Raw genomic sequence first — 13,511 nt, 5'->3', positions numbered from 1 at the left:
GCTTGCGGGGAGCACAAGGAAGGGTGGAATTTGAACCTTTCAGGAGGGTGTTACTGGAGTGGAGCAGGTAACTGGTGGTGGGGCAAGATGAAGCTGGTTCTGAAACTAGGAGGGGACAAAACAGCTAGAAACTGGAGCCAGGCACCGTTACTGGAACCAGCCGCCGAGGGTCCAAAGTGCGGCTCCCTCAGAGAACAGCAGCCGACATGGGGGAGCAAGTAACCTCTCCTGCCTCCTTCCTTGTAGGTAGGCCTGAGCACGCCGCCGTTGAGCTCCCGCACGCCCTTTCTGTAGCGCCCCCTAGTGGCAGAGTCTAACAGGAAGCTGCAGGCAAAGCACAAACGTGGTTCGCAAAGTCCCAGGCCCAGCATCATAGATCAGAGCTGAGAGCGACCAGCTGAGTTAATAAAAAGCACAAGTCTTTCCTCAGTTAACGGATTGTGGATTCCTTAGAAGGCACATCCTCTGTCAAGGCCTCTCCTTTCATTATTCACAGCAGCACAAGCCTGGGAGGGGAGGTTGTGTCACTGGAAGTTCCCTCCCTAGGGCTCTGGGATTTCCTAACCGTGCAGCAAGTGCTGTGAGCCTCTGCCTTGCCCAGCCCTGCAGCAGCCGAACACTTCACCAGCAGCCTTTAGGCTTTGGAGACCAAAACCATCATTTGTGCCCTACTGATCTTTTGAGCTCACAGGCCCAACCCAATGTATGTCTCACCTTAGTTTGATTTTGTTTTAATGTTTTGTTTTGTTTTGTTTTTTTTTTTGTTTTTAAGAGGGAAAGAGAGACACTGTGTGAGCAGGGGAGGGTCAGATAGAGAGGGAGACACAGAATCCGAAGAAGGTTCCAGGCTCTGAGCTAGCTGTCAGCCCAGATTATGACCTGGGGCTTGAATTCACGAGCCATGAGATCATGACCTGAGCTGAAGTCGGACGCTTAATCGACTGAGCCACCCGGGCACCCCTAATTACGCTGCATCTTTAAAAATTAAAAGGAAGTTCAATTTATATTTTCAGTCTCACCAGCCATGTTTCACGGGCCCAATAGTTACATGTGGCTAGTGGCTACCATAATGAACTGCACAGAAGACTTTCGTTATTGCAAAACACTCTATGGGTCGGTGCCTTTCAAATGCTCATTGGAAGGAAACATAGCAAAAGACATTGCATTTTCAAGAGGAGGATGTGGTCCATAGCTTCTCCGAATGTTTTTAAACCAGTGAGCCCTTTGGTTTCATTGAATAAGACTCTGGAAACCTGCTTTGGTTGTATGATCTTGAGATACACACTTGAATTTCTCTGGGCACCCGTGTTCTCTGTTCACACCTTGGCCGGTGTCCTCTGCAAGTTTGCTGTTGGTTAGAAACCACTTTGCCAGCACATAGTGTGTGGTACTGTTGCTTTCCTCAGCTTTGGTTTCAAGAAGAACTTATGATTTTACTCCCAGAGCCCTGATTGGCCGTCTCTGCAATGCTTTCTCCTCCCAGCACCGTATCTGAGCACCACCTTCGCTGTGGCGACCTGCGGCGGCTCATGACCCACAGAAGACAGTTGAGAGCCAGAGCCTTCATTGTATACCACTTGCCATTTGGGCTCGGCCCTGGCCACTGACTGCCTCCTTAAGTTTTAACTCGTAATTCCCTGCCCTAGCCCCCAGACTTTGCTGGCGGTTTCCCGAACTCTCTCTGTACTTCACACCTTTGCACGTTTGCTCAGGCTCTTCCCCGACCCTGGGAGTCTCCCCCCACCCCCCGTCCCACTGTCCACCCCTTCAACCTTCACGGTGGGAGACTGGGTCGCTGGGAGCCCCATCTGCCGCCTTCTCTGGCTCTGCCTCCGTGTTCATGGCAGGGTCCTTCTTTACCCTGCCTGCCCCTGGACAACGAATGAACGGCACGCCGGTGGGGTGCTGGAATAACGTGGAACTCCTCCAGGGGGCAGCTTTGGGTCAGGGACTCCCCAGTGGCCTGGCTGAAGCTGTCTCTGAGCTGTTCTTCTATCGGAGACATGGCTTGCCCACTTCTTCATTCCCTGTCCCCTTTCCCGGGTGTCCCGTTGGCACTGAGTTTGACAGTTCCCCTGCCCATCCTGCCCCCTCCCACGTTAGCCCACATATATTTCTCCCCAGTCAATCTCTCTCGGGTCTAATCCTGTCTTGGCGTTTACTCCTCAGAGAACCAAACGGATCCAGGTAAAACTTTTCCTGACTCGAAGCACTTTCGTCCGCGTTCTCAGAGCCCTCTGTTTTAGCACTTACTCCATTTTCCCCTTGCCCCGCCCCCACCGTTGTCCCATCACCGGTCTCCTCCACTCGGCAGCTCCTGAAGGTCAGGCGCTGTGTGTCTTACGTTCCGTGCTTCCCTGTGTGTGGTGCGCACTACTGTGCACTTCGTGGGTGGGGTTGGGGCCCACTTATCCCTCGAGGAGCTGAGCAATCTTCTCTCAGTCTGACTAGTATCAGAGGAAGGTATGTTGCGTGTCTCTGATCAGAGAAAGGACACAACCACACCATCTGTGCGTGACAGCAGACTCCATGGCATTAACAAGAGGCTTGGAGTTCACACGCTTGTTTCCTAATGGTCCACTTAGATTTTTGTGCAGTGTGGTGCCCACAGTCTTTATTTGTTTTCCCATAGGCACTCTGCAGTACATGGCACCTGAGATCATCGACCAAGGACCACGAGGGTACGGCGCCCCCGCTGATATCTGGTCCCTGGGCTGCACCATCATTGAGATGGCCACCAGCAGGCCTCCGTTCGATGAGCTCGGCGAGCCGCAGGCAGCCATGTTCAAAGTAAGACATGTTTGGTGATTGAAGTTGCCGCTGTCGGGAATTAGTAAGTACAAAGAAAATCTCCTGCTACTCCAGGAATCTCTCCACCGAGGCAGAAGAGAAAGAAAACCGTTTTATTGTTGAACAGGCATTAAATCAGAATGTGATGTGTGCCACAGGCAGGCCACTAAGTGACTGCAAAGGCAGAAAGAACGTGTCCTTTTCTCCAGCCAAGCACTACCACCCTCTCACCCATGGTCTCAAAGGAAACGATCACTGGTCCTCACGTGCATGGACAGGATGGCACCACTGGTCACAGCAGTGCATCCAAGGGTCACTCGGTAATTGGGATGACCATTTGCTTTGGCTAATTGATTTTACCCAAAGGAAGAATAAAAATCTCAAATATTTAAGATAGAAGGTAGTTTGGGAGTAAGACACTGCTGAAGTTAGGGCTCCTCCCCGCCACCCCCCCGCCCCCCAGAAACTGGGAGATAGAGGTGGATCTTACTTTTTTTAATTACTACTTTATTATTTAATTTACATCTAAGTTTGCATATGGTGCAACAATGATTTCAGGAGTAGATGCCTTCATGCCCCTTACCCATTTAGCCCATGCCCCTCCTATAACTCCTCCAGCAACCCTCTGTCTGTTCTCCATATTTAAGAGTCTCTTATGGTTTGTTCTCCTCCCTGTTTTTATATTATTTTTGCTTCCCTTCCCTTATGTTCATCTGATTTGTATCTTAAAGTATGTATATATATACACACACACACACACACCACCTCTTCTTTATCCATTCATCCACTGATAGACATTTGGGCTCTTTCCATACTTTGGCTATTATTGATAGTGCTGCTCTGTAAACATTGGGGTGCGTGTGTCCCTTTGAAAGAGCACACCTGTATTTCTTGGATAAATACCTAGTAGTGCAATTGCTGGGTCATAGGGTAGTTCTCTTTTTAATTTTTTGAGGAACCTCCATACTGTTTTCCAGAGTGGCTGCACCAGTTTGGCATTTCCACCAGCTGTGCAAAAGGGTTCCCCTTTCTCCACATCCTCACCAACATCTGTTGTTGCCTGAGTTGTTAATGTTAGCCATTCTGACGGGTGTGAGGTGGTATGTCATTGTAGTTTTGATTTGTCTTTCCCTGATGATGAGTGATGTTGAGCATTTTTTCATGTGTCTGTTGGCCATCTGGATGTCTTCTTTGGAGAAGTGTCTGGAGGTCTTCTTTGGAGAAGTGTCTACTCCTGTCTTTTGCCCGTTTCTTCACTGGATTATTTGTTTTTTGCATGTTGAGTTAGATAAATTCGCTATAGATTTTGGATACTAACCCTTTATCTGATATGTCGTCTGCAGATATCTTCTCCCATTTCGTCAGTTTTCGTTTTGCTGATTGTTTCCTTTGCTGTGCAGAAGGTTTTTATTTTGATGAGGTCCCTGTAGTTCATTTTAGCTTTGGTTTCACTTGCCTCTGGAGACGTGTGGAGTGAGAAGTTGCTGGGGCCAAGGTCAAAGAAGTTTTTGCCTGCTTTGTCCTTGAGGATTTTGATGCTTCCTGTCTTAACATTTAGGTCTTTCATCCATTTTGAGTTTATTTTTGTGTATGGTGTGAGAAAGTGGTCTAGGTTCATTCTTGTGCATGTCGCCATTCAGTTTTCCCAGCACCATTTGCTGAAGAGACTGTCTTTATTCCACTCTTCCACTGGATATTCTTTCCTGCTTTGTCAAAGATTAGTTGGCCATACGTTTGTTGGTCTATTCCTGGGTTCTCTATTCTGTTCCATTGATCTGAGGGTCTGTTTTTGTGCCAGTACCATTACTGTCTTAATGATTACAGCTTTGTAATACAGCTTGAAGTCCGGGATTGTGATGCCTACGGCTTTGGTTTTCTTTTTCAAGATTGCTTTTGGTTATTTGGGGTCTTTTCTGGTTCCATACGAATTTTAGGATTGATGCGAAGAATGCTGGTGTCATTTTGGTGTGTATTACATTGAATATGTAGATTACTTTGGCTAGTATTGACATTTTAACAATATTCTTCCTCTCCAGGAGCATGGAATATTTTTCCATTTTTGTCTGTCTTCCTCAGTTTCTTCCATTAGCTTTCTATAGTTTTCAGTGTATAGATTTTTCACCTCTTTGGTTATATTTATTCCTAGGTATTTTATGGGTTTTGGTGTAATTGTAAATGGGATCTATTCTTTGATTTCTCTTTCTGTTGCTTCATTATTGGTGTATAGGAAAGCAACTGATTTTTGATCTTATATCCTGCGACTTTGCTGAATTCATCAATCAGTTCTAGCAATTTTTCGGTGTCACCTTTTGGGTTTTCCATCTAGAGTATCACGTCGAGATGGATCCTTCTTGATGTTGACATTTCCAGGAGTTGGCTCCCAGGTCCTTGAGAGAGACATTCTTGGCAAGACTTACTCAGCTTTTAAAAAGAGTCACATGGCATCTCAAAGACCTCAAGAACTTGCAATGACAAATTTTCTAAAGTAAATGCTCTAATAAAACAGGGGCGGGGGGGGGCGGTCTCTTCCCTTATTTTCAACAGGGAGGCCTCTTATTTTGAGTCCGTATTTGCGCTTACACTGGGTGAGGCTCAAAGACCACATGGGTCTGTATCTTTGAAGGCTAGGTCTCTGACTGCTTTTGGAGAGGTGGGGCTTTGGGTAGCAGACAGTGTTTACTGTCATTCTAAAAGCCCTCCCAGAGCTCATGGGAAGGCCACTCCATGTGTCGAGGCCCATGTAAGACTGATGGGCCACAATGGTGGGGGGGGGGGGCGATGTTACCACCCGGCCCGCTGCCTTGGGAAGGGACGTACTTCCCACCCCACAGGAAGCTGATGGCAGGACAGCTGCATGCGGCTTGGCGCATTTTTGTTTGCCTGAAGCCTAAGAAGGAAGAGAGTGGGTTCACTGCTTCTGGATAGTGAAGTCCCAGGGCCTCAGAGCAGCCTGAGAGAATGTGCCTTGCTTCCTTCTTCTCTGGCCGCCCGTCGCCCTGCCCGCTTGCCGCCCGCATCTTTGCCAGACACTGCATCTCGGCCTCTTTGGTGGAACTAAAAGGCGCGAGGGCAGGTGTGTGCCTGCGAGCGGAGTGCGGGCTCCTCAGCAGACGGAGCGCTCTGCGCTGCGGGTGCTCCCCCAGCCTGGCCCCTGCGGCTCGCCGAGCTTTCCACCCTCCCAGCAGCTGTCAGGCAGCTCCACCGTCGGGACCTCAAGTCCCCAGGTGTCTTGTGGCACCCACAATCTCAACAAGCCCGGGCGCCAGGGCCAGAGGTCGGTGGTGACACCCCCCCCCCCCCTCCCCCAGCGTCTGTCCCTGCTGGAGCTGCTGCGGCTGCTGAAATTGTACCTGCGGCCTCAGTCGTAGGCCTCGGGCTAGACGCTGGCTTGTGCTGAGACGAACATCGGGGCCCGAGAGGTGATGATGTGGACGGACACTGAGGGCGCCACGCCAGGGCCAAGGTGAGGGCGATGTGTCTACAAGCCAGACAGTGCCGCAGCCACCCGAAGTTGGAAGGGGCAAGGACGGATTCTGTCTGTTTCAGAGGGAGTGTGGCCCTGTTGGCACCTTGATTTTAGACTCCCAGCGTCCACGCTGAGAGAGAATACATCTGCGTTGTTTTCCAGCCCCTGGGTGGCGGCACGCCGTGATGGCAGCCCAGGAGAGCTGCTGCAGGGACTTTCGGAGAGACCGCAGGGCACCTTTAGAAGTAACGTACCTGCAGGGCGCCAAGGCGCTGCCCACGCATGCTTTTTGCTTTCCGATGTCTTGCAGGGGAGGCCGCCCCTTTCTTCTTTGGGTTCTTGTACCGACTCTCTGTCTCTGGCCCCTTAGTGCCCTTCCTCCCTGCCGCTCAGGTGAGAGGTGCCACTGTAAGACGTCCCACGTTTCAAATCCTGGGGGTATATTCCATCCAGTGTTAAGTGTTCTCAAAAGCCAAAACTCGACTTCAAAACTTTTATCGTGGTGAGAACAGGTAACAGGAGCTCGACACCTCTCACATGTTTTGAGGGGCTGGCCGCGGCACTGCGGACTCTCGGTCCAGTGTTGTACAGCACAACTCTAGAACGTGTTCATGTTGGGTTGGGTTTGTTTTCTGTTTCTGTGGTTTTTTTTTTTTTTTTTAAGTTTTTAAACTTTATTTTTAAAGTATTTTTTTATTTGAGAGAATGCAATTGGGGGAGAGAGGCAGAGGGAGGGAGGGAGAGAATGAGCATATTAAGCAGGCTCCATGCTCATCGCGGAGCCCGATGGCAGGGGGCGCACCCCATGACCCTGGGATCGTGACCTGAGCCAAAATCAGGAGTCGGATGCTTGACTGACTGAGCCATCCAGGCGCCCCAAGATTTTTTTAAGTAATCTCTGCACCGAACGTGGGGCTTGAGTCGTGTGTTCTTCCATCTGAGCCAGCCACGTGCCCCAAGAATATATTCATCTTGCTTACCTTACGCCCTTTGATTAGGAACTCCATGCACCCCCACCCCCAAGCTGTTGAGCCTCCCCGCATATGGCCTCAGGGCTCTAAGAGGACCAGAACAGGAGCCCCAAGACCTCTAAGGCCTAGGCTCTGAGACTCCTCTGACTGTGCTTTTGCAACAACCTACTGGACAAAGCAAAGCCCCGAGGGGCCAGCCAGGCCGGTCACTGAGGATGCTCTAACCCACCAGCTCCTCGGAGGATAGCACGGGTAGGAGCTTTGTATGGAAGGCATGTACAGCTGGATGTGCCTCGGGCCTCACAGTCACATGAGTCACATAGGTCACCTCTCCCTTAAATGCAGGTGGGGATGTTTAAGATCCACCCTGAGATCCCAGAAGCCCTTTCAGCTGATGCCAGAGCCTTCATTTTATCCTGTTTTGAACCTGACCCCCACAAACGTGCCACTGCTGCCAAGCTGCTCACAGAGAGTTTCTTAAGGCAGGTGAACAAGGGCAAGAAGAACCGAATTGCTTTCAAGCCAGCAGGTGAGGTCTGCCTGGACAGGAGGGGTGCTGCCTGGGCCCGGTGGATGCCCAGGCTCCTCTGTCACTGAGAGTGCTGCTCTCCAGAGCACTGAGCCGCCTGTCACTGTGAAGAGTGGCAGGGATTGGTGCAGCGGGCGTGGGAGTTGTCACACCCAGCCAATGAATGTCTCTTGATTTCATGACGGACAGAGGGAGTCCCACAGGTGACAGCAGCACACCCCCTCTTCTTAAAGTCTTTCCTCTGAGATTGTGCCGAGAAGGGAGGCCAGAGGTGCCCTGCCTGGGGTTTGGGGTCTTCCATTCGTGCAGAGCCTGGCCTTTCCCCTGGGCTGCTCCTGACCTTGATTAAGGGGCGCAGCAGCTGTCCTACAGGTCACTGAGGCTAAGTGGCCCCTTCTAGGGCAGTGAGCCCTACCTGGCAATGACATAAAAGTGGCCTCTGGAAAGGAAACCGTTGGTTTGGCCTTTGCTGGTGTGGATGGAGTGGAAGCCAGAACAGAGATGCTCAGCATCTTGCTCGGGTGGGACTGGCTGTCAGCGTTTTCTGCAGGCTGCTTAGAGATGCAGTCTTGGGCCTCACACCTGCTGAAATCAGTCTACATTTCAGAGACCCCTAGGTGATGGACTGTGCTGCCCTGTTAGAGCAGCACAGACCTAGCAAGCCCCTGTGTGGGTCACCCGGCCTGAGGGGCTAAGGCTCCTCCTCCCCCCTCCCTGTCTGTCCCCCACACTGCAGGTACCCGGGGCATCACCCTGGCCCTGCCCATGTCTGGGGACCCCATGGGCAGCAGCAGCAGCAACCACGGTTCTGTCTCCCCGGACTCTGATGCGCATATGGATGCGTTCTTCGAGAAGGCCCGGGCACCCAAGCACCAGGTCCACCACCTGCTTAGGTACGGCCCACCCCCCCATCTTTATACTGTGGGCCTGTGAGGGGTACTCGCGTTCACCAGGAACCAAACCCCTCCCAGGTCAAAACCAAATGGCCGCCAAGCTTTTTGCACGGTTAGTAGGGCGGCCAACCGTGCAGGTGAAGAAGTCAGTGGGCAGCACGTTCACGGTGGTCACTCCCCCACCTTCCTGTTCCCTTTCCCTCCTCACTTCCCCTTCTCTCTCATTCCCTCTGCCTCTCCTCTCATCGTCCCCATTTTCTTTCCCTTTCGCCCCTTCTCCCAAAACTGGTGCTCTGGGAGTTAGTGAAACGCTGCATCTCTCTTCAGTCTGCCTGCCTCCTGCAGAGTGGGGACTGCAGAGGAGTCACCTCTTAGCCCCTCCCCTGCGGCGTCCCAGCCCAGAGACTTTGTTCTGGGACACGCAGGGAGTGTCACATGTGTTTGTCTGCAGTGTCCCAGATGAGAGCTCAGCCTCATCCCCGGAGGACAGGGACCCCGGCCTCTTCCTGCTGCGCAAGGACAGTGAGCGCCGCGCCATCCTGTACAAAATCCTCTGGGAGGAGCAGAACCAGGTGGCTTCCAACCTGCAGGAGTGTGTGGCCCAGGTAGGGCCGGGTGGGGGGGGCTGTCCATCCCGCCCCCTCTGCTTGGCCCCAGGTCCCGGAGCAGGTCCAGAAGGGACCGAGTCTCCTGCTGCCCTGTACCGTTTGTGCAGTTGCGATAATCACCATAAGTATTTCCCAATGCCCTTCCCTCTTCCAACAAGACAAAAGAAAATACAAAAAAAAAAAAACCAAAAAAAAAAAAAAAACTGGTGAAGCCCGAATTTGCGGCACACTGTGGTGAGCCCAGGCATGGAGTGGTGCTGCCACCTGGTGGAAAACAAGCCAAATGCAGCCCGAAGCTTAGGGACTCACAGCCTTCGCCCTGCATTTGTGCTAACCCTTCGTTTTGAACCCCTAGCTGCACATGGAGTTGCACTCAGAAGCTGGCAGCACGGCCACTTTAGGGAGAAAGGTTATGGATAAAAATATTTGCATTTTAACTTATTTTGGAAGCAGGAAGGTCTTTTTAGGAAAAGGCCACTTGCCCTGCTATGAACTGTGCCTTCTACCAGGGGCCAGAAGAGGGGGCAGCAGTTACAAGGGGTTCATCAGGAGAGCAGAAGCACCCAGAGGTGGGGGCACTGAGGAGAGGGGGCCACGTGATGAAGGATCTGGAGGGAATTCCACAAACAGACCCTTTCTCACCTGGGGGGGGGGTCCATATAATAAGTTTTCCCCTCCCTCTCTGACTTAATGAAAATTATTTGGGGGGGGGGTTGTGGTGATCAGAGTTCAGGAGACCTGCATCTCTCAGTCGGCCACATCAAGCAAATAATTGGGATCCTGAGGGACTTCATCCACTCCCCGGAGCACAGAGTGATGGCATCCACGATATCAAAGCTAAAGATGGACCTGGACTTTGACAGCTCGTCCATCAGTCAGATTCATCTGGTACTGTTTGGATTTCAGGATGCTGTAAGTGTTCCATCTGGCTCTAGAGAACGTGCTAGAAGCCAGGAAGCCCACTGAAGTGGCTCACAGCCAGGACCATGGAGTTCAGTTACCATCTTCTCCCGTAGTCCCCATCTCTTCTGGCTACACCTGAATCCCTAGTTTCAGCAGGTCATTCTAAACACAGACTATGTAAGTACAGGTGAAAGATGATTGCTTTTGGCCACTAAGAGCAGGAGTCTAGGACTTCGAGCACTTGGGAACAAGTGGCATCTGCCAGCTGAGTAGGTACGAGGTTTAGGCTTCTGTGTCTGTGCAGACACATGTGAGTTGCTCCAGGCCTGAGACTCTATCTGGTCCAGCTTTATGTCCCACGTCCCCAGGGCAGAGCCCGACTTTTCATGGGTGCACAAAAATAACTCTTTGAGTAAACAGCAAGGAGCCAGGGGCCGGAGACCCGGTCCCTGCACCCGCCCCGAAGACCCAGCCTGACTCAGGGTCAGCCTGGAGGAGGGCCCAGTCTGGGAGAAGCACAGGTCAGGTAGAGATGCAGAGCAGCACGGCTAAATTTTATCTCCGAGTAGAAGTAAACCAGAATTCGTTAGAACCCCGGTTTCTTAAAAGCACAACAGACCAGAAATCTGGATTTTTGTGGTTTATAGGTAAATAAAGTTTTGAGGAACCATTTAATCAGGCCCCACTGGATGTTTGCCATGGACAACATCATCCGTCGAGCGGTGCAGGCTGCAGTCACCATTCTCATCCCAGGTGAGCGTGCTGCCTTTCCAGTCCGGGTCGGGCCCAGACCCCCGCGCACTCTGCGCTCAGCAGTGGTTTTCTCCTTCCCGTCTGGGTGGTTTACTTCTCTGCGATTCTGTAAATGCTAACAACTTCTCCTGGCGCCATACTTCAGTGCCCCCGTGACATAACCGAAGTGACTGTGCATAGACAGAACTTGTGACCTAAGAGGGAGCCCTGGGCCTGAGCACCGGGATCCTGCAGCGCCCCGTCTCCCCCCTACACACTCTGGCTCCATCTCCTGTCAGAACCATCACGGCGTAGGTCTAGAAATCTTCGGCTTTTTTTAAGTTTGTTTGCTTGCTTGTTTGTTTACTTATTGAGAGAAAGTGTGGATGGGGGAGGGCAGAGAGGGAGGAGAGAGAGAATCCCAAGCAGGCTCTGCACCATCAGCACAGAGCCCGGCACGGGGCCTGAACTCATGAAACTGAGGTCATGACCTGAGCTGAGGCCAGGAGTCAGATGCTTGACTGACTGAACCACCCATGTGCCCCGGTGTTTGGCTTTGGTCCCTCTCATTTGTGAAGTGACAGAACCACCGAATACCCAAGTTCACTCTCCTGCAGAGACTCCATCTACGGAGGGGGAGGCTCTGCACCACCTCTGTTGACACTGCCACTTCCTGTCGACTTTGCTCCGTCCCTGTCATGTCTTCTGCCTGGTTCTCGTTAAAGCCCAGGACTTCATCATGCCCACTCCAAGCAGGCACCTTTTCTGCGGCAACAGGGCCCAGGGCAGGTTGGAAGCCGGGCTTACCTATTTAGAGCCGTCCTTGGCCAACTAATTTAACATCACTCAACCTGTTTCCTCGTTTATAAATCTTTTCACTGCTGAGAAAAGAGCAGTCTCGGCCATATTTACCAAGTCAGCAGTCCCCTGCCGGAGCACGGCCTCGCCGGGCCGGCGTCTGAACACTCTCGTTTGCCGGCCTAAGGACAGAAGCTACCCTGAGCCCTGGCCTTGTGTACCCACGGTCCCTTCTCCTTCCGTCATTTCGCAGAGCTCCGAGCCCACTTCGAGCCCACGTCAGAGACCGAAGGGGTGGAGGACACAGATGAGGTGGAAGACGACTATCCCCCGGCAGACCTGGCGGGAAGCGATGTGCCTGCGGCACACGGTGGGAGCTGCGTCCCTTCCGCAGGCGCCCCCCAGCCGCACCAGCAGCACCTGAGCCTCCAGCTGGGCGAGCTCCGACAAGAAACCAACAGGTGGGCAGGGGTGGGTCGGTGAGCTGGGCCACTAAGGTTACTGCTCTGCTCGCGGGAGGGTCTCACCCAGGTCTCCGAAAAGCATCTCCACCAAGAAAGCGGGCAGGGGGGTAGTCTCAGCTTCACGTGGGGGAGAAAGGCTCCCTCTTCAATGCTGGGAATCAGAGAGGTGTCCTGCCTTGCCACCAGCCACCGGGCAGTCAGCCCTGCTCAAGGCAGCAGCATCTTGGGAGTGTTTCCCGTCTCTCTGCCGCGCTGACACCCCTGGCGTGGCGCGTGGGTCCAGCCGGGTGAGCAGCGGACAGCCGCGGCCTGCCCCTCCTGAGACGGCCAGGCCCCGGGCTGGCGGCAGATCTGATGCACACGTACCCCGTAACCCCAGCCTGCGGAAGCGTGCCCTCTCCTCTTTGAATCTCTTCCACGTGGTTTGTCAGAATCCCCCGGCAGATTCTCATGGCCTGCTTTCCCAGCCAGGGGACCCTGGCATTGCTGTGAGGTACCCCCACAGGAGAGCTGGTCTGTTTCGTTCACGTCCTGGCACACAGATCACTGCTAATGCCACTTAGTACTCGACAGGGAGGTACGGTGCCAGGTGTGCGTATTTTGGAAGAAACACTGTTATACACTCCGGGGATCTCTGAAGTTTGACCTCAGGCAGATCTAATCTCTTCTTTTTGAAGACCTAGAGGGTTTTTTTTTTTCCTTCATTTTCTAGAGCTTATTTATTTTGAAAGAGTGCAAGTGGGGGAGGGGCAGGGAGAGAGAATGCCAAGCAGGCTCCACACCAGCAGCAGAGCCTGACGCTGGGGCTCGTTCCCACAAACCTTGAGGTCGTAGCCTGCGTGGAAATGACAGGAGTCGGACGCTTAACTGACTGAGACACCCCAAGCCCTGGAGTTGTAATTAACAGGTAGTGGTAGCAAGATTTTGAAAGCTTTTACAGTATGACAAATGTGGAAGCTGATAATTAGCACCACTTTAAGATATTCCTAAACTGTTTCCTACAGGCTCAAGGCTCTTTATCTACACTGCTGCTAGTCCTGTAGAATGAGTAATGACCGCAGCGGGCTGACAAACACCCTTCTTCCTATATGGCTCGCCTGTCCCTATGGCTCGGAGGCCTTAGCTGCGGTCGGGCAGAGCGCAAGGATGGCCCCGCCCCCCGCCCCCCGCGGCCCGGGAGCAACCGGTCTGTCCTGTGAGGCCAGCTCCTGTGACGCACGTAGCAGTCACTGGTCCCATAAACGTCTGCACTTGTGTTCCTCCTTCTGGAGGCCGAATTTTTGCCGGCTCCCTCGCACCGCTGGCCATCAGCAGCAGGGGCGCCTGGGAGGGCTCGGGGTGGGGGGGTCTCACGGTT

At 52.7% G+C, this 13,511-nt stretch overlaps 1 protein-coding gene across 1 annotated transcript in view; it reads left to right on the top strand.

The window, feature by feature from the left end:
• MAP3K15 (mitogen-activated protein kinase kinase kinase 15) overlaps positions 1 to 13,511 on the top strand; it is a 128,724-nt gene that overhangs the window by 112,921 nt on the left and 2,292 nt on the right. The window contains exons 19-26 of the mRNA XM_039247384.1: positions 2,633 to 2,790; positions 7,573 to 7,756; positions 8,493 to 8,649; positions 9,101 to 9,254; positions 9,984 to 10,169; positions 10,808 to 10,913; positions 11,944 to 12,039; positions 12,085 to 12,151. Of these exons, the coding sequence (XP_039103315.1) occupies positions 2,633 to 2,790; positions 7,573 to 7,756; positions 8,493 to 8,649; positions 9,101 to 9,254; positions 9,984 to 10,169; positions 10,808 to 10,913; positions 11,944 to 12,039; positions 12,085 to 12,151 (1,108 nt within the window). The remainder of the gene's footprint in view (positions 1 to 2,632; positions 2,791 to 7,572; positions 7,757 to 8,492; positions 8,650 to 9,100; positions 9,255 to 9,983; positions 10,170 to 10,807; positions 10,914 to 11,943; positions 12,040 to 12,084; positions 12,152 to 13,511) is intronic.

The sequence above is a fragment of the Hyaena hyaena genome, unplaced genomic scaffold (genome assembly GCF_003009895.1).
Source record: "Hyaena hyaena isolate Hyena2069 unplaced genomic scaffold, ASM300989v1 scaffold_295, whole genome shotgun sequence".
NCBI classification, from domain to species: Eukaryota; Metazoa; Chordata; class Mammalia; order Carnivora; family Hyaenidae; genus Hyaena; species Hyaena hyaena.
Note: the sequence above shows the minus strand (reverse complement) of the source record. Positions and strands in the feature narration are given on the sequence as shown.